Here is a 24772-nt window from a genome sequence, read left to right as displayed (position 1 = left end):
CGGAAAAAAAACAGAAAATTAATCCCGGAAAACCGAAAATGAGGACAAAAGTGAGAAATAACACCAATAAAGGAAAAAAATGTGTTTCGAAAAATTCCAAACATGGGTAAAATATCTTAATCCTTTACTCTCAAATTCGAAAGGATAAATGTTTTTTGGTCATCCGCTCACACTGAACTGTCCGCACACATCTTTGATTTGGGTGGGCATTGCTCCCAATGACTCCCGCTTCTCCACCCATTCGGTGCATTGGTCCCTGACCAACTCTTAGTTTTGCCTTTCACCAGAAAATTGTCTGATTTTAGGTATTTCCCTATAGGTATATATTCTAGAAACCTTGGTATTTCTAGCTTCCCAATTTTCTTTCAAAATTAATAAAACTATTTGAAGTCATGCTGCCATCTAGTGGCCATAATGTTTACTTATGTTGCAAATATTTGTTATCTCGAAATACATATTGTTATACACGGAATACATCCACACAGGGACCATGACTAAGAATTTGTCGGGGGCAAACTTGATTCTAGTCGTCCTCTTAGACCGGTCCACCGGTTTCCTTAGGCCGGTCGTCAACTGAAAGCGACAAAACGCGACAATCAAAGTGAGCGACAACAGCTGACAATTAGTCAGCTGAATTCGCGATTGCATTTCGTGCAGGCGAGTGTGTTCGTTAATAATCTTGAAGAAATATTGCAAAACTAAATATTTTTTTTTGAGAAATGGATCCGGAGGACCTATAATGGACACAGATGTGACAGACTCGGAGAAGGCGTTCGTCTTGTGAATAAATAAATAATATTATTTACAATCGATTACCCCTTGCCATCACAACCCAAAAAAGTCGGGACAGCAGTGAAAATAAGGGAATGTCACTTAATTTGGGACGTATAGTCACCTTAGTAATAACTTGTTATATTCGAGCAAAAGAGAACCGCCAGCACAATAAACCAGGGCCGTCTTAAGAGTATCATGGGTCCCCGGGCCAAGTGATGTTTTTCAGGCCCTACCTCAAAAATTCTCGAAAATTTCAACTAATTTTCGTTTTTGTGCGGCCTCTCTCATCTTGAGGCCTCCGGACCGTGCCCGGGTGGGCCCATGCGTTAAGACGGCACTGCAATAGACCATGCGATTCTAAGTAATCTCTCTCAATGATTTTTTTAACATTTTTTTATTTCTTTTTTTAAAACGGGGACCAGACCCGTTCTTTGCATCATCAAAAGCTGCCCAAAAGACGGCAACACATCGAGAAGAAACATTTCCCCCACCGAACAATTTTCAAACAAATCTATTTTCGCGGAAAAATCGCCAAACTTGAAACGCGCTAGACCTGCTTAGACTAGAATAGGGTTTTCAGGTTCAAAAACTGAGAAAGGAGGACGCCTGCGAGCACCTTAATGACGCCATTTTCCCGAATTTCCACAACAGATGGCGCCACTTTTCTTCTAAAAAATTAAAAAAAAAAAAAAAAAAACCCCACCACTACAATAATGTTCCCAACTAAAACAGAACCGCTATAATTTGTTACGGAAATTTTTATAAATTCGGTTATTTAGCACAACCACCGGCTGTTATGCATAGTCATCAACCACTTTTGTAGGTTTAATAAATTTTGTTTTACACATTTACCGGTGATTATGTGTAATCCCCAGCTCGTATTGGTAAAAATATGATAAATCTTGAATAAATTTTCAAATTTACCGGAAATTTTGCTCACATGTCAGCATCCCTGATGAAATCGATTAGTGCTGCTGCTTATGTTTAAAAATGTTGATAAATGGGAAGAAAATATGCAGTTTTATGCATTCTTCAATTTTATGCTTCTGTGTGAATTAACGTTGCAAAAAGTTTAAAATTTGTGCAAATGCATATGCTCGAATGTATTTGCGTATAATCCGGGCTTTAGTTATGAAAAAGATTATTCGAACTCGCCCGATAAGTTGTCAACAAAGAGAGGAACAAATATTAATGATAGTAGATGTTTGTGAAGAGTGTGTGTGTGGAGCTGCCACAATCTCTGCAAAAATTAAACGTCGGCTTCAGTTGTGAAGCTTATTTAATGTTACCATTCATTCGTTAATTTTTTTTCCTTAAAAATTCCAGACCAGGTGGAAAGGGAAGTAGGATGATGACGGCCAATAAACAGTCTTTTGGACTTGAAACGTCTCGACATTTTGACATGTCTAGAACAGACATTATGAGTTGGAACAAAAAAAGAAAAAAAATAACGATAAGTCTTTACCGCTTATAATGAATTGTGTCCATTTTTTGGTCAGTTTTATTACTTCGCCTGAGGCAGGGGGGGGGGGTGATTTCTTTCTATACCCTCAGAAGTTTTTTTTAAATCTTTTGGGAGTGTTGGTTTTTTTTTTTTTTTGCCAGAGCATTGAAAGTTTGCATCTTATTTTCTTTATTTCTGAATGGAAATAGGTAACCCCCCACCACTTCAATACACGGCATCGGCTATTGATGAACAAACAATGGTACAGTATTCTCAGTATTACAGGGCAAGCTGGGCCATGGTTAGAATAGCATCTGCCCTGTTTTGTGGCAACTTGGATTTGTCTGGGAATTTCGAGCGCTTTGGTGAAAGCGTGTAAAAATGTGTGTGTGTGTGTGTGTGGGGGAGACACTCATGCCAATGTTTCAGATATGTTTCAGAGTGATTAAAAAAAATTCACCAAAAAAAAAGAGAACGAGTCCGGAAACCTGAAAAGGAGAACAAAAGGACGAATTTTATAAAACTTAGCAGGACGCTTAAATGACACCAAAAAAGAAGACGGATGGTAACCAGAGACTAGAAGCATATTACGAGTTTAGTCATTGTAGTGACGCCATCTGTTGTATACATAGGCAAGCAACTTCTGCAAATGTCCCGAATCGGGTATGAGGGTATGATTATGTATGCCCGTAGGTGCTACCACCTATTTTTTATGCTAACAGCTTAATAATATAAATGTGCCCAACATCTTAATTTTTTATTCTGGCATCTCTGTGCCTAATATTGCGAACCTTTTGAATCTGTTATACCTAGCGATGATGAGCACTTCCCGTTTTTGAGATGTTCGTGCCCCTTTCGGATAGTTGATGAAGCAAGTTGTAAAAGATTCTTAGATTGGCCACATGTGTGCAGTGTGCATTAGTTTAGTCATTTTCATGGTTTTAAGCGAATGTTATTCAAACTTGTATATCAATTATGTTAGATCATTTTTGTCTTTCCACGGTAATTTTCTGCACACGAGGGGTAATTAAACGGGGACCTACAATCTATTGCCAATTCCGATGGCAGCCTTTTGTCTATACTCACCCAGAGGTCGGCGCGCAAAACCCCTCGGTGTAGAACTTCTGCGGTAGCAGTTTTTTTCTGTGGCCATTTCTGTTATACCCCTGCGTCAGGAAAGTTTCTGACAAGGACGAGTCGGGTATCGAACTCGTGCACCTCTAAACATCCTTTGGTACTTTAGGCAAGTATCTTATCGATATGGGCTACCACGCCGCTCAATTGTGTTAGACTTGTATGAGTTTTAATGTCTAGCTGTTATTTTTTTAAAAGGAAAATTCCATCGAGACGCAGAAAAGGGGAAAAAACATCTTTTTTAAATTGTCGCAACAAATAATTTATTCAACATTTTCAATAAATGAAATCACATTGGAGCCATCACAGATAGAAAAAAAATATGTATATCAATGCAAACATGGGTAAAAGAAAGCCCTAAAGTAAGGTAGACACTTACTAAAACAATGCAGAACACACACAAGCACCTGGCATAGCAATCGAACTGGAAAACTGACTAGAATTTTTTTCTTTACATAAACGCTAACTACGTTTGAACAACATTTGCGAACTTCATCATCCAAAGAGAGAGTGACGACAACATATCTATGATATTCTACCATTCAAAAAACACACAAAAACAATAATTGAGCTCACAATCCGTAAACAAGAGTTTACATAGAACGACTATCAATACGAACAATATCAATAATGCGATGGAGTCTTCTTGACGAAAACTTGTAACATATCGGATTCAGGTTTGATGCGTGTCAGAACTAATCATGAAATACAATAACAAGACCAATGCTATAACTTTTTCAAGGATTTTTTTCACTCAAACTTTTCGTCTGTGGCTCGGCCGAGTTTAGTCAGGACGGTACCCTGAGAAAAATGTTCATTGGTAACACTACTGCTCATAAAAAAATGAACAATTGGAAGGAGTGAAGCTATATCTATTATTATGCATATAACTGCATCCTATTTACAGTTTAATTGCTTTTATTTGTACTGTAATCAAATGGTTGATACCAGGGGCATAGCCAGAAATTTCGTTCGGGGGGAGGGACCAAAGTGATAGAACAATAGATTTGGTCATCTTTTTCTCTTTTTTCGGTCATTTTTTCACATTTCGACCAGACCCCCCCCCCAAGTCCCCCCCCCCCCCCTCGCTACGCCCTTGGTTGATACATTTTGAAAAGCTAGCATCTCAAATCTGAACTTCAACGCTAATACGTTTTACAAGGAAAGGCTCCAAAGGTGTCAACCTCAAAAAGTTTCGAAAAAATTACCACCACTTCTATTCATTTAAATATGCACAAAAATACAAAAGTATCTAGCGTAATTATTATGGTGCACTCAAAAAAAAAATCAAATATTAATATTTTGAACGCCAATGGAGGCCACCAATGAAATTAAAAATCCAGTATTATTATCCATAAAATTTGTATTTTAGAGCGACGTCATTCAAGCAACACAAGATTGGATACAGCACAGACAGAGGTAGATAGAAAAAAAAAAAGAGAAACAACTAGAGAGTGTTTCCAGGAAAAAAAAAAGCTGGAGAAAAGAGGTAAAAGATGTTTTTTATAGATAATCGCCAAGAAGCGCGAGAGAAGGATGAGTAGCCAACTTTTGGAATGAGATGAATATACTTAAGTTTTTTCATAATTTTTTGAGGATGACACCTTTGGACCCCTTCTTCCTTGTTAGATGATTATTTATCAAAACACTATTGCTGCTCTCGCCGAATCAATGCCAAGTACAACAAGTAATACGAGCCGAAAGTTGATGCACATAACCCTAGTTTTATCGATTACTATTGTGGTGTATCACTTCCATAATTTGTTTGTAAGATTTGTAATATTTAGTTTACATATGCAATTTTATACTTAGAAAAGTATAAAAGTTTCAACTGTGGGACTGAATAAAGTTAAAAAAGTTACTCGTTCTTATGTGTTCTGTTTTTTTACGAGCAGAGCGTACTTCATTTTGTGGTAACCTTATTTTTGTGGTAAATAATAAATAAAACACTTGGCAGTGAAAAAAAATTGATAAATTTCTGCTTTTCTTTTAAAAAAGAAAGGAGAAATTAGAAATATGTGAATTTAGGGTCAAGATAATAAGACTAAAGGTTTTCATTAAAAAAATGAATTTAACATGCTTGTAATGCTGCTCACATGAAGAATATAACGAATTGACTTATAATTTGAAATCGACAGACACAACTTCTGTTAGTTCGTCCAATGCAAGTGTTGGCTGTGCTTTGGGAGAGAAATTCTATTTCAAAATATCTTGGAACGTTTCTCATCGATAGTTGAGCATTTTATTTTTCTGTTCATTTGTCTGCAACTGGGAAAAACATTCATCAAATATATAACACTTTATCTTTTTTTTATATGAGTACATAGCATCAAAATATATTTTATGCTTTTGTATTGTATTCTTTGACTAGTTTTTTGGCTGGAGTTAAAAATGTGTGCGCCTAACCCCTCCTATACAATTTCATTCGACGAATGTCTCTAACATCATCTCGAAACGCGGGAGAAACAACATTTGGAGGGGTTTTTCCTAATTCTGAAACCTCCACCGACTGCTGAATATTATTTGTGTTTGTTTCGACAATTTTCCGATTCGAATGCTGATAACAGTAAAATTTACGCATTCCTGTACATCGATACCTGCAATCTAACCTGTATAGAGCACAACAAGCATAGTCTTGGGAAAGTGAATGCTTTTTAATTTTTAATTTCAGACCTTTAATTATTTATGGTTTTAAAAGACCTTTTAAGAAAATACTTTTAGATTTATTCATAACGAGATTCAGGATATGTGTGTGAATGTTGTTTTTTTCTTTTTCCCGCGTGGAGGGTTTAACTTTTGAAGCAGTCTCCGATTATCATAGCATAGGCCTGTACAGCATTGGGCGTAGTGTGGCTTACCCTTGTGTCCACAAAATCGAATCCTGTATACTTACATCGTGGTTGAATGAGTTTAAAATATTCAAACATTGTCCAAATAACAAACATAATTGTTTCCAGAAAATGGTCGTAACGGGTTTGTCAGTGGCTGAACACCTGCTCTATGACAAGCGGCATCTGGGTAGAGATTGGGATCACCCCAAAAAACAAATGATGACCCACATTCTGAAAAAGAATCCTGTTGACCATTATCTAATGCTAGAGTACTTGGAGTTTGAGACCAGGTACCATCCGAAGATTGCAGAGCAGCGTGAAACGCGAACTTTCCAGCGGTGGTCAGTAAGTCTTCTGTAACAGGACATGCTGGAAGTGGTGTAACTGCTACTTTACCCGTTTCTGCGTTGGTTGATGTCAACTGATTTGGTTGTTGTGACCTGTTTCGTTTAATCCAGTGCACAATTATACCGATGATGAATATGACCAGAATTCCAAAAGAGACTGGTATAGTGATGAATAATGGGTTATAATGAGAAGAAGTGAAGTTGATGGGCACGTCGTCATCGAATTCCGCCAAGTAAGTTGGCTGTGCTGAAAAAGAATGCAAAAGCTTCTTAGCAATCAAAACACATAACATCCGAATACTAAAAATCAGCGTTTCTCGACCTATGGTCAGCGACGATGGCATAAGTGGTCTGCAGGCAAACTTCATAAGTTAATTCTGAATGAAAAATTATTCATTGTTGTTATTGATTTTAGTATTATCCATAAGTATTCAAATAAAAATTGCACATTCATACATGTACTCAGGTTCATCATACCGCATCAAGGAAATTGCCATCCTAAATACGGGTTATCATTAATGATAGAAAAAATATACAATAAGCGACATATTTTCTAATTACTGTTAAAATAGCTGAAAGACAGGCTCACTACAAATCACAGTAAACTAAAATGTGTTTCACGAAAAAAAAGAAAGAAAAAAAGGGTGTGGTAGAGTTCAGGTGGATAAGATACTCGTCTGAAGTACCAAAGGATGTTTAGAGGTGTCGCGAGTTCGATATCAGCTCGGTTCGTCCTTGTCAGAAACTTTCCTGATACAGGAAAACAACAGAAACGGTGACACGATAAAAAATACGAGAAACTATCTCTAAAATACGGTAAATACGGGGCATAGCTAATTGTCACCAAAAATGATGCCATAAGTCGGCAAAATCTGTAATTGGTATTAAAATTGCTGGAACGGAAGAGGAAATTAAGGTCTACTGGAAATCGTGGTGAATTGAAAAGCAGTACACGGAAAAAAAGTTGAACTTTCATTATCTGACAAATATGTGAGATGGATATTTATTTTTTTTAGCAATAAATTTCCATAATATAATTTATAAGTTATGACGACTATCTTTGTTCACAATTTTAATAAATATTACGAATTTATTAATTTGTAAGCATTGTGGAAAAAACGGGACAAATGAATAAAAAAAATCGAAACAACCAAAAATACAGGAATGTCCCGTAATACGGGACATAATTGGTCTGCTGAGTTGTTTAAAACATTTTATTGGTCCTTGAATTCAGAAACGTTGAGAAACGGTGCTAAAAATCATAGGAGCATATGCCGAAAAAAGTTCAGCACTGACTATGCATAAATAATAAAATACGTTATACCATAGCTTGTAAAGCTTTCACGGCCAACATCCATAAAAATATTAGAGTTTTATCCGGACGTGTATATAAGCACAGGCCCGTCTGAAGAGCATCATGGGCTTTTGGGCAAAGTGATTTTTTTAATGCCTGCCTACCAATTTAAATTAAATAATAATAATTAAATGCCTGCCTACCTCTCGAAATATTTTTTCCAATCTCGTTATCATGAAGCCCCATCTACACATGAGGCTCCCGGGCCGTGCGTGGGTGTGCTCATGCATTAAGACGGCGCTATGCTTTCAGCTAGCGATGAATCTTGTCGATACTCGACTATAAAGCGAGTTATTGAGTAAACAACTCTAATTCACGGCGTTCTCACAGCCGGAAAATCTCTGATAAGTTTGTTATTCACTAACAATGGGAATTTATTCATGTTAAAACAGTTCTAAGAGCTATCGATACACCACTGAGAGTTTTTTTCGAAGCAGTCCCCCTGAGAAAGTATTTAAAAGCTCTTCACCTGCACTATATCATGTACTTTTTCCCACGCGTTCGCTTTCTTTTCAAGGCTGATTTCAAGTAGGAAAAAAGGAATAAACAACATAACATAGTGACAGATCAGGTGAAAATGGAAGATGTAAGAGTGAAGTGTAAGAAAAGTGATATTCCTATTCCCTGCCAGAACACCGCACTAAAAGGAAGACAGGAGCATCTCCAGCCTTACTGAAAACCGCGAGGGATGAGCTGAAAAGCGCATACCAGAAAATGCTTTCTCAGACTACTTTCAAAATTCACAACAACACCGGCAGCGGTTTATCAATAGACTACTTTAAAGGGAATGGCGTACCTTAGTTGCTAGATAACACATTCTATATTTTACAAACTGAGTATTAGAAATTTCATTGTAGAGATTGTATGAAAAAAAAAAGTAAACTGATAAAAGTATAGGTTTATATCGAATCAAATTCTTTATTATCTGAGAAACAATAAATTTTTTTTCAGCGAATGTGAAATAAATATTTGAATTTCATCCTTTCTTTCATACCTTACGCCAGTGTTTCTTAACCTTCTTTCGCCAATGCCCCCTTTGAACCATAATTTCTTCTCGTGGCCCCTTGAATTATCCAGTCACCCTTCCACCCTTATAAAGAAAGAAAGGGGTATTTATTGTTTCACCGCGCCCTGTTCCTGTTCTGGTCTAATTTTCTTGACTACCCATTCCCACGAACTCGCCACACCGGGTAACACTTGCGTCTTAGTAACTTCCCCTCCCCATTCCCAATCCTTGGTCCAGAGAAAGATCCTTTCTACTAACATAATTGATTTTTTGAGTAAATGTATAGAAAACAGACATTTTATAAATAATAACATTCTCCAGGCTCCCCTGCACTTCAGTGAGCTTCCCTACTGTTGAGGTTACATGCAGGGCCGTCTTCACATTGTCCCCCCCGCGATAAGTGATCCTCTGGGGCCCCGTAACTAGCTCGAAGTAACGAGCAGTAGGCTCTCCCTTTAAAAACTAAAGTTAGTACTATAGGAGTTACGAGTGTGTGAGTTATATTTTGTATGATTTAATTTCATTAGTGCACAGTAGTAGCATTTTAGGTTGTACATATTTAACTGAGCTCTTGAACATAATTAATAGCTTGCAAATTTGCATGCTTACTCTGGAAAATCGTAGAACCAGATCTATCACGTAGACCTTCTACGGTGATGAACTTTCCGGGCCATGCTGGGATGGACCCCATGCTTTTAGGGGGCCCCTGGTTCGACTCGATTTTGAAAGTATAGCCACACTTTTTTTCCTACCATACCTACTTAAAAACTGATTTCTTTACATCCGAATTTATATTTTAACAGCTCACTGTGACCCTCTCACCCCGTCATGGGTCCCTTTCCATTTGATTTCCTCTCGTGGCCGCCCTTAAAATATTCCAGGACCGTAAAGTGGCCATATTGCCCCCGGTTGAGAACCCCTGCCCTACGTGTTGCCGGCTCTATCGATAAGTGATATCAGGTGATATCGCAGACGTCAGTTTTAGACGTTGCCCCGTTAAGGGCCGAGATAGTGTCGGTGAAACCTTTATTATACATATATGTGTTACGATGAATGTGAAAAACAAGTAACTATGCATAATTACCAATAATATCAATGAGTTTGATAAATTCTGTCACATATCACTTTTACCGGTGATTATGCATAATTCCTGAATGAAGTTTGTAAGCATGATAAATATGGGAGAAATCACGCGAAATATCACTTAAGATCAACCATTTATCAATATCTCCCGCACGTTGATGGGTGCACTACGCATATTTTCCCATAAAAATAAAATGTTATGAAAATGAAAAAAACAAACCAAGTAGGTATTTCCACCTCTGTTCCGCGAGACATTCAAATGTGCAATCGTGCTATTTTTAATGCAATAAGAACGATTTTATTTTTTAAACCAACAAATTTATACACTCAAAGCAAACTGAAATATTCAAACAGTTAAAGGTGTAACGCGATTTAAATTTCTGAAAATGTAATAGAAAATCTTTGCACATTTTAGTAAAATATTTCTCCAATTTATTAATGTATTTTTCGATAGCAAATTGACTTAAAATAAACAGATAAATTATAGCATGAAAAAATATATCGTGCATGTTAATAATCGAAAACAGCTATAAAATATTTAAGCATCTATTTATAAATATCAGAACTTCGAAAGAGTAAAGGAATTACATTTTTTATGATATTATTATTGGTCTTAATAATTTTTTCTGTATGTTTTTGTTATAATATTTAATTTATTTATTGTATACTATGATTTTAAGAGTCGGCAAAATATATTGTAATGTATCAAAAAAAAAAAAAACAAAAAAAAAAACCTCGGTCTACAGTTTCACAATCTGATACACTATCACCTACACCAATTTAGAAGCCAGTATAAGACTACTTACTACCAAAAGTACAAATTTCACTCACAGCATAAGTAAAAATTTTGCCTTTTTTGAAATGTGTTACTACCTTCATCACTCGCTAGCATTAACCACGGAACTTTCATTTTTTCCTTACGCGAATTAAAGTAAACAATGTTTGTATGGCTGTGTTAATGTGTTAATCGAAGTTATATAATGTTAATAACGAAGCCTAGCGACCGAAAGAGCACAACAGGTCGTACAATATTACGATAGTGAGAATTATCGTTACCAAGAAGCAACGTGATTGGCTGAATAGGTCTTTTCACTGAAAAAAATCGTGTAATCGCGGAAAAGCAGTGCGCATGCGAAATACGCAACCAGGTAGAGCCAACAGCTTCTATAGCAGAAAGCTTCCGCACGAAGCTCGTGACGTCACTGAAGTCGTCGGTTTCACCTATAGTCATTGAATATACTGCAAAAGAAGGTAAAGATTTAGCATACTTCGGACTGCTATATCCAATGGCTACAGGTGAAATGGACGACTTCAGTGACGCCAAAGCTTCACGCGGAGGCTTTCTGCTATAGAAGGTGTTGGTAGGGCATTCCCTCCGAATCTAGTGCTGCGATCCACCCGAAAACGTGTAAATTACTGCTCCGCAGCCCTTAAAGAAATTTGACCTAAGATTAGTAAGTGAGTACTTAATGTGTGATTTTTTAAATTTTTTTTCCGCAAGTTTTTAAGTAGAAATAATTCAATTGAAGGGTCGGCGGGGGGGGGGGGGTGATTTCAGTCCATAAAGCAACATTTTTCAGGACACGAAAAAAAAAAGTTTTTCTTTAAAACTCTGGTTTAATTACTATGTTAAAACTTTATTTTGTTTTCATATCATGGTACATGTTATGTAAAACTCAAACCAAACTATTTTCGAAAAGCAAATCCCATTAAAAACATTTCATATAAAAACTGAAGCCAAGTCGCGAGATTCTTTAGCCGTAAAAAGTTGTGTTATGTGATGTAGAGAGCCAAGTCAAATACTATTATTAATTGTGACACTTTGATTCACAAATCACTCCAAGGCTATACACCTTTAGTTGAAGAACATTTTGGGACTTGGCAATTACGCAGCACGAGAATGTGTCGGCCGTGGTTAAGTTTTAGTATTGACGCCACTAATCGAATTACATCAATTACTGTTTATGTAAAGATATCTGTATTTACAGCGTTGACTTAATTCCACATTACAGGGTAAGGTGTAATATGTGCTGCGTAATTTTTTTTTCTTTTGCCGAGCCCCAAAATGCTCTTCAACTAAAGGTGTAGAGCATTGGAGTGATTTGTGAATCAAAGTGTCCCAGTTAATAAAAGCATTTGACTTGGCTCTACATCAGATATCAACTTTTTACGGCTGAAGAATCTGGAGACTTGGTTTCAGTTTTTACATGAAATGTTTTTGATGGGATTTCACTTCTTTTTTAAGTACCGTAGTCCTCTTTTTTGACGTTGAGTACTTTATATGGACACCGTTTTATATATATATATATATATATATATATATATATAATGCGAATCATGCGGTCACCATAGTAAGAAAGCCTTTCAACTCGTGTACATGGCATTGTATAGTGAAAAAATGTACAGAATATAATTTAAAAAATAAATAAAACGGTGTCCATATAAAGTACTCAACGTCAAAAAAGATATATATATATATATATATATATACGGGGTGATTATAAAAAAACTATCCCGACATATGGGCCCCTAACTATCATACCATTCACAGAAACTGAATGAAATTTTGGCATAAGGTATTTTGAGGTATGCGCTCAAGAATGATATGGAAAACAACAGTGTCACTCTAACAGTTACGGTTACAGTGAGAAAATTTCGAAAATATCAAATGGCAACACCAAGTTTTTTGTATTGGTATGATATCTCCATACTGAAAAACACTAAATAGCGTTGGAATGGCACCTGTAGCACGAAAATCCCCGGAGCTAGGCAAAGAAAAAGTAAAAAGGACTTTGCCGTGCACCAGAGCATTAATGTTCATTTCATTCGTCACACCGTTTCTTCGGCTGAGATCCCAGCCTGATTAGTCCTCCACAAGGTCATGTGGAAAATTTGTGAAACACAATAAAATGCTTTATTTTATGCTGCTTCTCTGTCCTTATTGGTTGTCCTCACTTTTAGCCTATCTACCGCCGGTGATTTTCATGCTACAGTTGCCGTTCGAACGCTATTTAGGGTTTTTCACAATGGAGATCACATTCCAATACAAAAAACTTGGTGTTGCCATTTGATATTTTCGAAATTTTCTCACTGTAACCGTAACTGTTAGAGTGACACTGTTGTTTTCCATATCATTCTTGAGCGCATACCTCAAAATACCTTATGCCAAAATTTCATTCAGTTTCTGTGAATGGTATGATAGTTAGGGGCCCATATGTCGGGATAGTTTTTTTATAATCACCCTGTATATAAAATGCGATATATATATATATAAAGGATATTCGAGTAATTTTTCTGTCCCGACCCTACTTTTAAAAAAATGTGTTCAGGTTTTTTCAGAGGCGCATTTATGGTTTTGTCTCCTGTGAACTACACGAATTTTGCCGCCCTTCTCCCATTCTAGTCTAATTTCCTTGACTACTCTTCCCTCGAATTCGCTACCCTGACCGATAACCTGCTTAGCCCCCTTCTGCAAGTACAACCTTTGGTCACTCCCATGCTAACACTCTCTCTTAGTCACTCTTTTAGTCATTCACATGTTTGCACACTATTTTGGTCACTCACATGCTTTCGCAGTTTTGGCGGCAAGGGGAATAATAGAATCACCTTGTATATTTGTTATATTCTTGATTATGTAAAAAAAAATTGAGAGCCGAAGCCTTATAAAATTAAATACTAAAAATATTTTAAGTTTTCATTAAACCTTTTTTGTCTGCGAGCATTGTCATTGTGGTTAGAAAGTCCATTTACATGGATCACCGACACTTCCAGGTAGGATGCTGCAGGTACGGAACTGTGCGTCTATTTTATAACAAACATCATGATAACTGCCAATCTAAATTGAGATCAAACCAAACTCTTTTAATTTGTTTGATGTTGATTAAGTGAGCATCAAACTTCGTGGTTTAATGTTCGTGAAAATATAGTGATTTTTGTTTTCTACAGATATATTGGAAGTCTTCCATGTTTCTCTAATAACCGAAGCGAATGCAGCGAATTCAGCCATTAGAAATCTCGATGCACTTAATGGAATTATTATGTCGAGCTATTTAAGTAGCTGAAAGATGGGAAGAACAAGAAAAAGTCATATATAATGTTTTGAAACGTGGAAAATAGATTTATGTCTACGCTAATCAAGGATTGTGGATTCATGTTTGAAAACTTGAAGACAAGATTACGTTTTCGTAGTTGCGTACGAGACACTTTGAAACTTTCGAAATTGATTTCAAGAATCGGATAGACGGAGTAGAGAACAAATGTAACTATGAAAGCGATAGAACGAAAGGCAATCTCTCCGCTAATTTTACGAAGTACAGATGACTGAATACCAAACGAAGATAACTGGAAAGAAAAGTCACATTCTCCTCTGTGGGGAATCGAACCACCAACCTCGCATTTTCCGGGCGTATTTTCTACCATTAAACTAGAGAATAGACATTTTCTTTCGTGTGTTCCTTTGGGCTGAACGGGACTGCGCCATCTGGAGGCTAATTTCGTTACGAGCTGCTGCTGAGTTAGGAGGCTGTCTATTGCGCAGTCCCGTTCAGCCTAAAGGAACACAGTGTTCTTAGGAAAGACAACGCCTATCCTTTGTAGTTTAATAGAAGAACACGCGTGCGCGCGCCTGGAATGTGGGAGGTTGGTTGTTCGATTCCTTACAGCAGAGAGAGAATGTGACTTTTCTTTTCATTTATCTTCGCTTGGTATCCAGTCATCTGTACTTCGTATGAAAGTGATAGATAACCGGTTTTTTCAAATACAAATGCTCAATTTTCCATCTTAGTGGCATCAGATGGCTTTAGGATACTGCGTTTGTCACTATAAAAATAAATTTCGTTAAAGTAAATTACTGAATAACCAATAAGTAAAGAATAAGGTATATACTTTTGTAAGTCATGTCGAAGTGTAAGTCATTATAGGTGGTTTCGAAGAGCCATTTATAATATTACATTATATGTTACATATAAATGATTAATGTGCTCACTTGGCAAAACTCTAAGAAAGGCACTGCGGAAACTGAAGCCCATTGTGTTTGCCACAAGGCAGACATACTTTCCAGAGTCGGTATCCTTCGCTATTGGAATAACCAGAGTACTGAGGAAAGCTCCATCTAATCTCGGGGTCATTTCAGTAGACTTCATGATGCGGAAGAACTCCCCCTGAACACTTATCAGTTTATGTTTTTGAGCTTCTGGTAAGCTCGGATCTTCTTGCTTGAGCCACTGAAATGAAAACAAATATAATACTCGTAAAAAGTACAATAATTATGGGTATTTTTAATAATGAACAAAAAAGACAAAAATAGTTTGAAACAATAAACGACAGAAAATAAAATCTTATTTTATTTTATGATTCACTTTTTTTACGTTTCCCAATGAAATTCTTTCTATTGTTTTCCAATATGAAACTCTATCAATGAAATTCTATCCATTTTTTTCCAATGAAACTCTATCAATGAAATTCTATCAGTCTCACCAATCGATAGAATTATAACTGAATGGACACATACTGTGAAGGATGCGTCGATGTTTCATATTTTGTTGTACTATTAACTACATTTGTTTTGATATGAACTGTGTTGATGTAAAAAACTACCTTGAACTACAATAAGACAAGCCCATGTTATATAGATATACCTGCAGTTTTTAGAGTATACTATGTGGCTATAGCCACCATCAAACTGGAAAATGTTTTAGTTTCTATTCATTGGATGCGAAACATTTCTCTTGGAAAATATATTAAGCAAATGTTTTCGAGTGTAATTTCCTTTCTGAATGCATGAATTAGTGTCGAAATTGATAACTTCTATCGCTCAATAGTCATAGAGATACTCTGAAAATTCCCAGCAGCAACTAATTTAAGAATCGCGTGTTCCAAGATGCAAATGTTCAGATTACGGTGTTTTCACTTTTTTAAAGTATAGTATTTGATAACTGTGAAAGCCTAGACGTTTTCTGCATTCCCAATAGGAGCCGTGAGAGATAAGTCTCCCCTCTTCCCACCATGCATAATATGGTTGACGAAGAAGAAGAAAACAGCTAAATTAAAGGGAACCTGCATTTTCATGGAACTGCCAGCGACTTACGCGATCAAATTTCTGGAGTTACCCTCATGTGTGATGAATGGTGATTGCTTGATTTTCCCTCTGGCAGGATTATTTCTCTTTTCCATTTTTTGCCATCTGATTCGTGAGGTATGCATCCAAACGCCACATTGTATGCAATTTATATTTTAAGGTGATAGTTTGAGAAAATCACGCATGAATTCAGCAATCTCGTATCAAGTATTCGAGATTTTCTACTTTCGTGGGAGTATAAATTTTGTTTTATAACGTTTCAGATAATATGTTCCTATAAAGTTGGATGGATTTGTTTTTTAAATTGCTGCATACGGAGTGTTGCATGCGTTCAAGAAGACTCTTGTGATTATTCCTCGTTTGTGACCAGTGAATCGCATATTTTAATACAAAATTATACGAAATAATATGAGAATGTTTGTTTGACTAAATAATAATTAAAAAAAAAATAATTTATTTTATAGAATTATTTTTTGAAAATTTTACAAAAAAATATTTACAGATCCAATATACAAAAAATACGTTTTTGATCCGTAATTTTTTTTCCAACGCCTCTCTATTGAGCTTCCTTAGCTTCGATTTCTTCCGTAATTTTGGAACTATAGTTGACCCTTGGTATCCGGTTTTTCGCATTCCCTGTAACCCTCCCCACTTCTATTGTTATAAATTTACTCAATCAAAAAACTGTAGCGAACACTCAGAAATTGACAACGAGATAACTTGAGGTAAATATTTCCAAGATATGAAGACAACATACTGTTAAATAACAGTTATGCACATCAGTGATTGTTCAGCACTAATGAAATTGCACTGTTTTGGAAGTGAAACACAGAGGCTCATCAAAAGAAACGGAGACCAAAGAAAAAAAAACTCAATTCATTCAAGGCCAAGCCCTTGACTTTTAAAGACAAGAAAAGATAGATTTACTTTGCGATTTTGAGCAAATGTCTTTGAATATACAGGGAGCATAGGGTAAGTCCCTTCATCCTGGAATAACTGGTGAATCGTCGACACTAGAAACATATTTCTAGTTGGAAGAATTATCTAGATAACGTGTAAACCTCAGATACGTCATTCATTATTGAAAGGGGTTATAGTTATTAAAATAAAAAACTTAATTTTATATTTGGTCATACTGTTCTAAAAATCTAATTAGAAAGTTGTTACCTTGTCTCCTCTGAGCCTCCCAGAAAATATCCATGCCTTTTCAGTGCAATATTCACTGAGATATTTGAATGCGAAAATCGCTGAAAATGGAGCGCAAATAACAGCATATGAAGCATAGAAAATGAGTTTGTCCAGTAGTTTATGCGGTTTTTCCTTCATTTTGAAGTCAAATACCTCAGCGAAAAATCGCACTTAGAAACATGGATATTTTTTAAACTGCTCAGGAGAGACAGGGCAACAATTTCGAATTGGATTTTTAAGGACAGGGTGAACAAATAAAAAAATATTTTTTTTATCTTAATAATTATAGAATCCCTTGCAATTTGAATGGAAGATGTATCTGAGGCCTACATGTTATTTGTATACTTTTTCCATTTTAAAGTATGTTTCTAGGACTAACGGTTCGTTAGTTATTCCAGGATGAAGAAACTTTCCTATGCACCCCGTATGATAAAATCTCAGTGATTTTTTAATAATGAAAACAGTTTACTAGATGCATAGACAAAAACAATTATTGATCTTCAATTGAGATGAGTGTTAATGAAACTGAGGCGATATCAGATGAACTGGAAGACAAAGACATACTATTTTGAACAATCTTTTATGCCCGAGGAGATACGTACCAGCCATAGACTGTCTCTGAGAGGAGAGAAATGGCCTGGCACCCGGGCTGGTCACATGCAAAACATGGGCTCACCAGAGCCAACCCGCAACAGACTGTTGTGTATAGGGATGTGTATATTTGTATATATATTCAAATTTCAATGAAAAATGTTCACAGGCGCTGCTTCCTATGTAAGTTTAATTGAAATTTTTGGTTACAAATAAAACAACCAAGGAATTTCTGGGGCTGGGTCGCGGGGATGTAACTGAGGTGCCTCCGGTCATTTTTCAAGCCTATGGGTCCCCCCGGGCTTCTCCCGGGCTGGGGGTGACGCTGCAATACAGGGGACAATATCCCAACGACCAGGCAAAGCGCCTGCTGCTAGGACTTAGAGGATCAGGGGTGTTGGGAGGGTGCCCGGGCTTGGCACCTCCTGTCTGCCCCAGCATGGCCTAAAACCACACGGGTAAAGGGCTTATATCCCGGAAGGGACAGAGCCCGGGCCATGTCTGGTCTGACAAAGGAGCTACGCAAATACTGCAATGGAGAGATACGCAGTTCTGCAATAGGGTATTTTTTGACATGGATTGCTCTACGGTAAGTTCTTTGCATGTAAAAGAGCCGTTGTGTCAACCTCAGTGATCGACATGTTTGAAGAAATTAAGAAGCAAAAATAAAAACATTATCGAGAATCACTGGCTCCCATTTGACCACTTTTTCTCTCTCATACCTAAGTCAGTACGTTTTTTTTCGGTATTCATGTCCAATTTGAGGCGATTGGACACACTTAAAATACTAAAATGTAAGGTTTAATTTATTCATAAATTTGTTGTATTTGCGTTGACCACGGGAACGTAACTCTCTCGAATACCAAGGGTTGACTAAATTTTTGTTTATGATAAGAAACTACAACAGTCTCGATCTCTCTTCCCCCCAGCTTATAACGTTCCCACTTAGAAAGTTTTCCTACTCAGTATGGTTTATTCTCGTTCAAAACTCTTTACTAATTCTCCTTAAGATTTCCTTTAAAGCATTTTCTCACTTGCAACGTTTCTTCCTAACGGTTATTTGAAAAATGTCATAAGCGGGATCTACTGTATATCTTCAAGAACAAATCAAATATACTTTCAGTATATGACTTGGTTGCTGCAAAAAAGCACTCACACCTTCTGATCTGAAATTACATAATTTCACTTTTATCTTAGCCCGTCATTTTTATGCATATGACGATGGCCGGTATATTACGTTTGGACACAGCTCACGGGTCCACGCGAGACACTTGGACTCGTGCTATTTGTACGCTGGTTGATTGGACGCCACCGTTTCGACGCGAGGAGGAAGGGAGAATCATTCATTTCATTACAAGCAAGCATCGATCATTGTAACATAAACATATACTTCCTTTTTTTGTTTTTTTTTCAACATGGCTGAAGCAGTATTATTGAAGCGCAATAGAGAAATTTCTGTACATGAAGGGTCATCTTTTTTGGTTCGATAAATATGCTGCTGACAAAACAAAGAAAACATGGCGATGTTCCAGAAGGCTTGGGAATGGCAACAAATGCCGAGGCAAAGGGTGCAGCGATATCGGTAATACAAATACAAAAGCCACAACAGAAAAATTTCCCAACGAGGGGGTTGAAAAAATTTGACCGAAATACCCATTTCTTATTGCAGATTATTATCAAACATACAGAACATGAGGGCGTTGTTGCAGGTGTGAGGTTGCTCAATAGCAATTGTAAAACAATACGGCGTGATGATCCGGCCGATTGTCAAGCGTCCAATCAGCCGCGTCAAAAGAGCCGTATCCAAATGTCCTGCTTCAGACGACGGCTGATTAAACCATTTTGCTGAATTCAGAACAGCTGGGTTTCATGCCACTCTCTGAATATAGTAAAAATCTTGCCCTACGAAGGTTTCAACAGCTGGCTGATGTGAAGATGAATTTTCTTTCCTGAATTCATCTTCGCATCAGCCAGCTGTTGAAACTTTTGTAGGCATAGCAGAGAGTGATATTATCTTCGAATCTTGTCCTAGTAGGCTAAAACAACCCGGCTGCCAGGTTCACAAAGTAAATGTGATAAACATTTAAACAGTTATAAAAATGGTATAACCATATTTCACAGGTTGGGATTATCTAAAGTGGTTATTTGAAAATGACAAGAATTTTCTGAATTATATTCGGAAATTCCTAGAAAATGTGCAATAGGTGATTAAATGGAACCACCAGACCACTTTGAAAAACTTTGCTTTGTAAAGAATATAGCAAAGTATGTTTTTTGCTTCTTTTATGTTCACAACTATTATAAGAAAAGGTCAAGAAAGTATAAAGAAATGTGTATACTTGGTTTTTTATTCGGCCTGAGATTCTGTGATCCCATTTATTACGAAAAATTTGATTATACTCACTTGATGACTTAATCTATCTTTCAACACAAGTCTTCGATATCCTCATAATCTTAAAGAATGTTTTTACGTGAACTAAAGTAATAAAAATTAGAAGAAAAAGTTGAAATATTTAAAGTCACACCTGAATGTGAGGTGGTGTCAAACTTTTGACTTGACACTGGAAAGCGGCTGAGCCTCCAACTTCAACAGTTGTGTTAACTGGATGTGCTCCCTGTAGTTCTGGTTTCTTTCTTATGCCTGTAGTAAAGGGACAAGAACAACGAGTTCAATGTTCGGGACGCATGTATTATGTTTTTCTGAAATTTTTCACAGATTCAATATGTATTACTCTTACTAACGTACACATGCAAATCAAAGAAGTAATTAATGTGGGGGAGTGCTTTTTTTATATTCTTTATTGAAATTGCATGTTATATCAGTGAAAACTTATTCACCAAGTGTTGGTCCTGCTTTTAAAAAGAGTTTGAATCTTTCAATCTCAAATTTTTATAATTATTCGTAGTAGCACCCTTCAAGGGTACAAATAATCAAGTCATATTGCAGTAAAATTTAGTAATTTGCATTTGAGCATTGTCCGCTTCAAGTCAAGTACTATGCACAAATTGAAATAATTCTATTTGTATGATGACTTACTGATTATCATTTGACGGACAAACGTTGTGGCAGTTTTTCTGAAAGATTGAAACATTAAATACTGACTTCGTACTTTGGAACACATTTGAAAGTTGAATCAAAGAAAGACCATGGGAACTAAAACTAAAAGAAAGCAGTGAACAGAAGCGCTATACTTAATACAAAAGCAGACTCACCAAGATGCCTGAAGCAAGGATGTACACATATATACATGCAGAAAACAGTAATGTCTTTATATGTAACTTATTATAAATTTCTCTCAAAATATGTGAAATTATCGAGAGTTTGTACCCTTTCACTACCGATGTTATAGCGAACAAATTTTTGCTTAGGGAACTATTTTTCTCAGGTTAATCAGCCGAGATCTACTTACAGTATGGAATTATATGCTAAAAAGTTGTATTTGGCGATCAGTTGGTGGAGCCATGAAGAATTAACTTGGACTTCAATCAATCAAAATATATTCATATTTTATTATATTTTAAAGTGTGTTACCTGTATTTACTCGCACGGCAAAGGTATAATTTGCATGCCCATGTATGTTGTAAGCTACGCAAGTATAATTCCCACTGTCTGATTCTTGTAAGTTCCGCAAGCTCAGGCTCCATCTACCTCTTCTCATGGCTGGAGACATTGTGGATTCAGAAAAAGGTTGGTTATTTTTCATCCAAGTCACACGAGGTTCGGGGTTTCCACTTGCAACACACTTCAGGCGGAGTGAGCCGCCCGCCGAACGACGTATCGTTCCAGAAGATGCTTTAGTCACGTTGATCAAAAATGGGCGATCTAAGCCAAAGAAACATTAGAGCTATATAATAAAATCGATTGTGTGAGCCAAGATTAAAAGTTGAAACAAATACAGCATATTAACTCCTGAAAAAGCTATGATAGTATGGATGACTCGTGTTTTAACGGTGAAGGACTGCCTCGCTCATACAATGAAAAGATAGATATATTTTAGGAAATAAGAATATAGTCACACCTCTATCTCTAGTTCTTTCTCTTTGAGGACTATGGTCATTGTCATCCTCATCTTCTTCTTTCGAACCAGGTCCATCATGAGCTAAAAATGAAAAGAAGACTAGCTTTTTTTGGAACGTACTTTAAATTGACATTTTTTGACCGTCAAACTTGGGATAGAGAGCTCGGAATTGGTTAAAATACAAACGGTTCAAAAGCATTCAAGAATGCTTTTCACGAGGCCCCGAATGCTTTCACGATATTTTCTAACAACGATTTCAAACGAGTTTATGATTTTCTTAAATATTTTTTCCCTCTGTTTACTTAAAGGCGTATAAAATACTGGTATAAAATACAAACTAACGCTTTCAACGAATTCTTTTCGTCAACGACAGACACACTTACCCAATACTATAAAAGTTATGTTTAGATCCACTTTTCCAAATCCATTAACAGCTCTACAGATGTAAAGACCGGTATCTTCTGGCAATGCATTTTTGACGCGGAGTACTCCATTTCCTTGTATTCGAAACCTATCATCACCGATAACATTCAATGGCTCGTTTTCTCGGTACCATTCAAAAAATAAGGTGTCTGGATCGGCTTCTACTGAACAAGGAAGTTGAACGTTGGTGCCTTCAGGGACTACTTTCTCACGAACTTCTGAAGCTTCAGGTAATATTCTAGGAGGTCCTAAAAATATTAAATTATTAAATGCATTAATAATTTTCATTTAAAGTTGTCTCAATCGAAATTGTTTGAAATTCTCGACCTATGCGAGTGTAAAAGTAATATGAAAAAGTTCAATTTTTAATGTCCTACAGTACAAAAAATAAATTTCAAGGCTTTAGAAAGAAGATCTCTGATAGAAATCCGAATTTCATAAACGGTGATGTAAGTTCGGTTTCTGGTGAGATAAAATCAAACGAATAACTATTTTGTTTAGGAATAACAAAGTTTTGACACAGAAAAAAATCGCGGGAAGACGAAATAATCACAAATAGATGGAAAAATTGAATCTGGAAATCCAGCGTTTTCAGTGCAATTGTATATCCCGGTTTCGTATATAAGTTATATCTCATGCTTTACTCTATAGATCTCATCTATATCAAGGAAATGGGATTATATATACTTTACGAGGTTTTTTATCACCTGAATCATTTTTGAAGGTATAATGGTATTTTTTTAGCATCAAAGGATATGACGTTGGTTTTGCGCGATAAGTATTTGAATTTCCAAACGTAATGATGCTTAAGGAAAACCAGTATAAGATTTAGATGCTCACAAACGCTAAGACGTGCAGTAAATATGCAAAGAAAATCAAAGACGTTATTGCCGCAATAAATTTTGAATCGGATCAGAGGTAAACAAAAATACATGCCATCGAATAGAAATTTAATTAAAATAAAAAGAAAACCAAAATGCATTCGAGACAATTTATTGTTTCGATTTCCTCGTGGAGAAATAAAAGAAAAATATATCACGATGTATGTGATAAAATAAAAGCCTTAATTAGCAGATGTTAAGTACATTAATTGAAGACACAAGGATGATGATGATTTTAAAAAAAAGGCTTCAGGTACATAAATAGGTTGTCGGAAATGTAAGATGATCATTTTCTTCTCGTATAATAGTGAACAATGCCTTAACGGCCATTCTGTCGTGGATAAATTGTTTTCGCAGTTACTCAGCTAATTCTGCTATCGCTCTAAAGGCGTCTGAAGAGATAAGATCTAGGCATTGTCGAGAGAACGTCAAACAGCGGCCGTCAAATAGCCATCTAATAGAAGCCTATCTTAGCCATTTGCTGGAGAGCAATAGAATAAGAAAAGGTTTAATGGAGAGAATCCTTGCCTCAGCATCTCTCGCCGTTTCCTCACACGAGATGGTGATGATGATGAGGTGCTTTACTTGTGTATCTTAGCACTGATTTTCATGACTACCAAAGAAGGACCAGAAGATGCGTGGGGCTCTCATGTTTGAGCATTTTCACTAGAATATTTTTCTTCTCTTCAATGCTGCATTATAGTAAATGACGTCTTTTATAGTTCTGTAACTGATTTAGGAATACCATTTTTTGAAAAGTTCAAACTGCATTAAAACAAAAGTGAAAAAAGTCGATTTCTTCAGATTGCTTTTCTTTGAATAAAAACTATTTTGGAATGATGAAAGTTTCATCGAATTTTTCTTCAATGGTTATTTGCGAAACGGTACCTGGAAATCTTTTTGTGCTTAGGCTCTAAGAGGTTCAGTATCCAATGGTGCATTTCATCTACTTCTCATCACTTTGGTATCTCATCAAGCGTGATATTTCAGATATATAGAAAGTGAGAAATGAAAATATCCATGGATTTATCATTAAGAGTTTTTTTGAGAGAAATGATAAAAATTATATATACCTAAATTCTTTTTCCATTATTTGAGCATTTTGTGTCCATTCCTTTTCTGTATCCTCACTTATATTTACTTCATGTTTACCCACATTTTGTGTGAGGGAATCTGATTAATTTTTTTCACAACACGACAGTATTCGTGTACGCCTGTGTTTCTTAACCTTTATTCGGCCAGGGCCACCTTATGACCATATTTTCTTTTCGTAGAACAACTTCCTCCTTGTCCAAGCCCCCCCCCCCCGCCATCCATAAGTGAGACCCTTTCTACTTATTGAATTGATTTTTATTGAGTAAATTTATAGTGAACAAAAAGGTTACAAATAAAGTCGATCTCCTGACACCTGCGCTAAAGTTCAGCGAGCCTACTTCTTGTAGAGTTTCTATGCAGTGCCATCTCAATAGCATGGGGATCTGTGCAGAATGACGTCCAGGGTTCTTCTACTTAGACTTAGCTAAGATTAACAGCTTAAATATTTACATACTTACACTCGAAAATCAGTCCCAGATCTCATCATTCAGGCTTTTCGTGGACATGAGCCCCCCCCCCCTCGTAT

At 36.4% G+C, this 24772-nt stretch overlaps 1 protein-coding gene across 1 annotated transcript in view; it reads right to left on the bottom strand.

The window, feature by feature from the left end:
• Positions 1-4449: 4449 nt before the first annotated feature.
• The window catches only part of LOC149080595 (fibroblast growth factor receptor-like 1), a 55380-nt gene continuing 35057 nt past the window's right edge, over positions 4450-24772 (bottom strand). Inside the window, exons 3-8 of the mRNA XM_089239736.1 lie at positions 22231-22518; positions 21848-21928; positions 21361-21651; positions 20354-20469; positions 14958-15195; positions 4450-6777 (exon numbers count right to left, since the gene is read on the bottom strand). Coding sequence (XP_089095862.1) covers positions 6272-6777; positions 14958-15195; positions 20354-20469; positions 21361-21651; positions 21848-21928; positions 22231-22518 — 1520 coding nt within the window. The 3' untranslated portion in view covers positions 4450-6271. The remainder of the gene's footprint in view (positions 6778-14957; positions 15196-20353; positions 20470-21360; positions 21652-21847; positions 21929-22230; positions 22519-24772) is intronic.

Source organism: Pholcus phalangioides, unplaced genomic scaffold (genome assembly GCF_987345545.1).
Source record: "Pholcus phalangioides strain wild (caught in Gottingen) unplaced genomic scaffold, Ppha-v1.0 ptg000011l_1, whole genome shotgun sequence".
Classification (NCBI taxonomy): domain Eukaryota; kingdom Metazoa; phylum Arthropoda; class Arachnida; order Araneae; family Pholcidae; genus Pholcus; species Pholcus phalangioides.
This window is presented reverse-complemented; position numbering and strand designations above follow the sequence as displayed.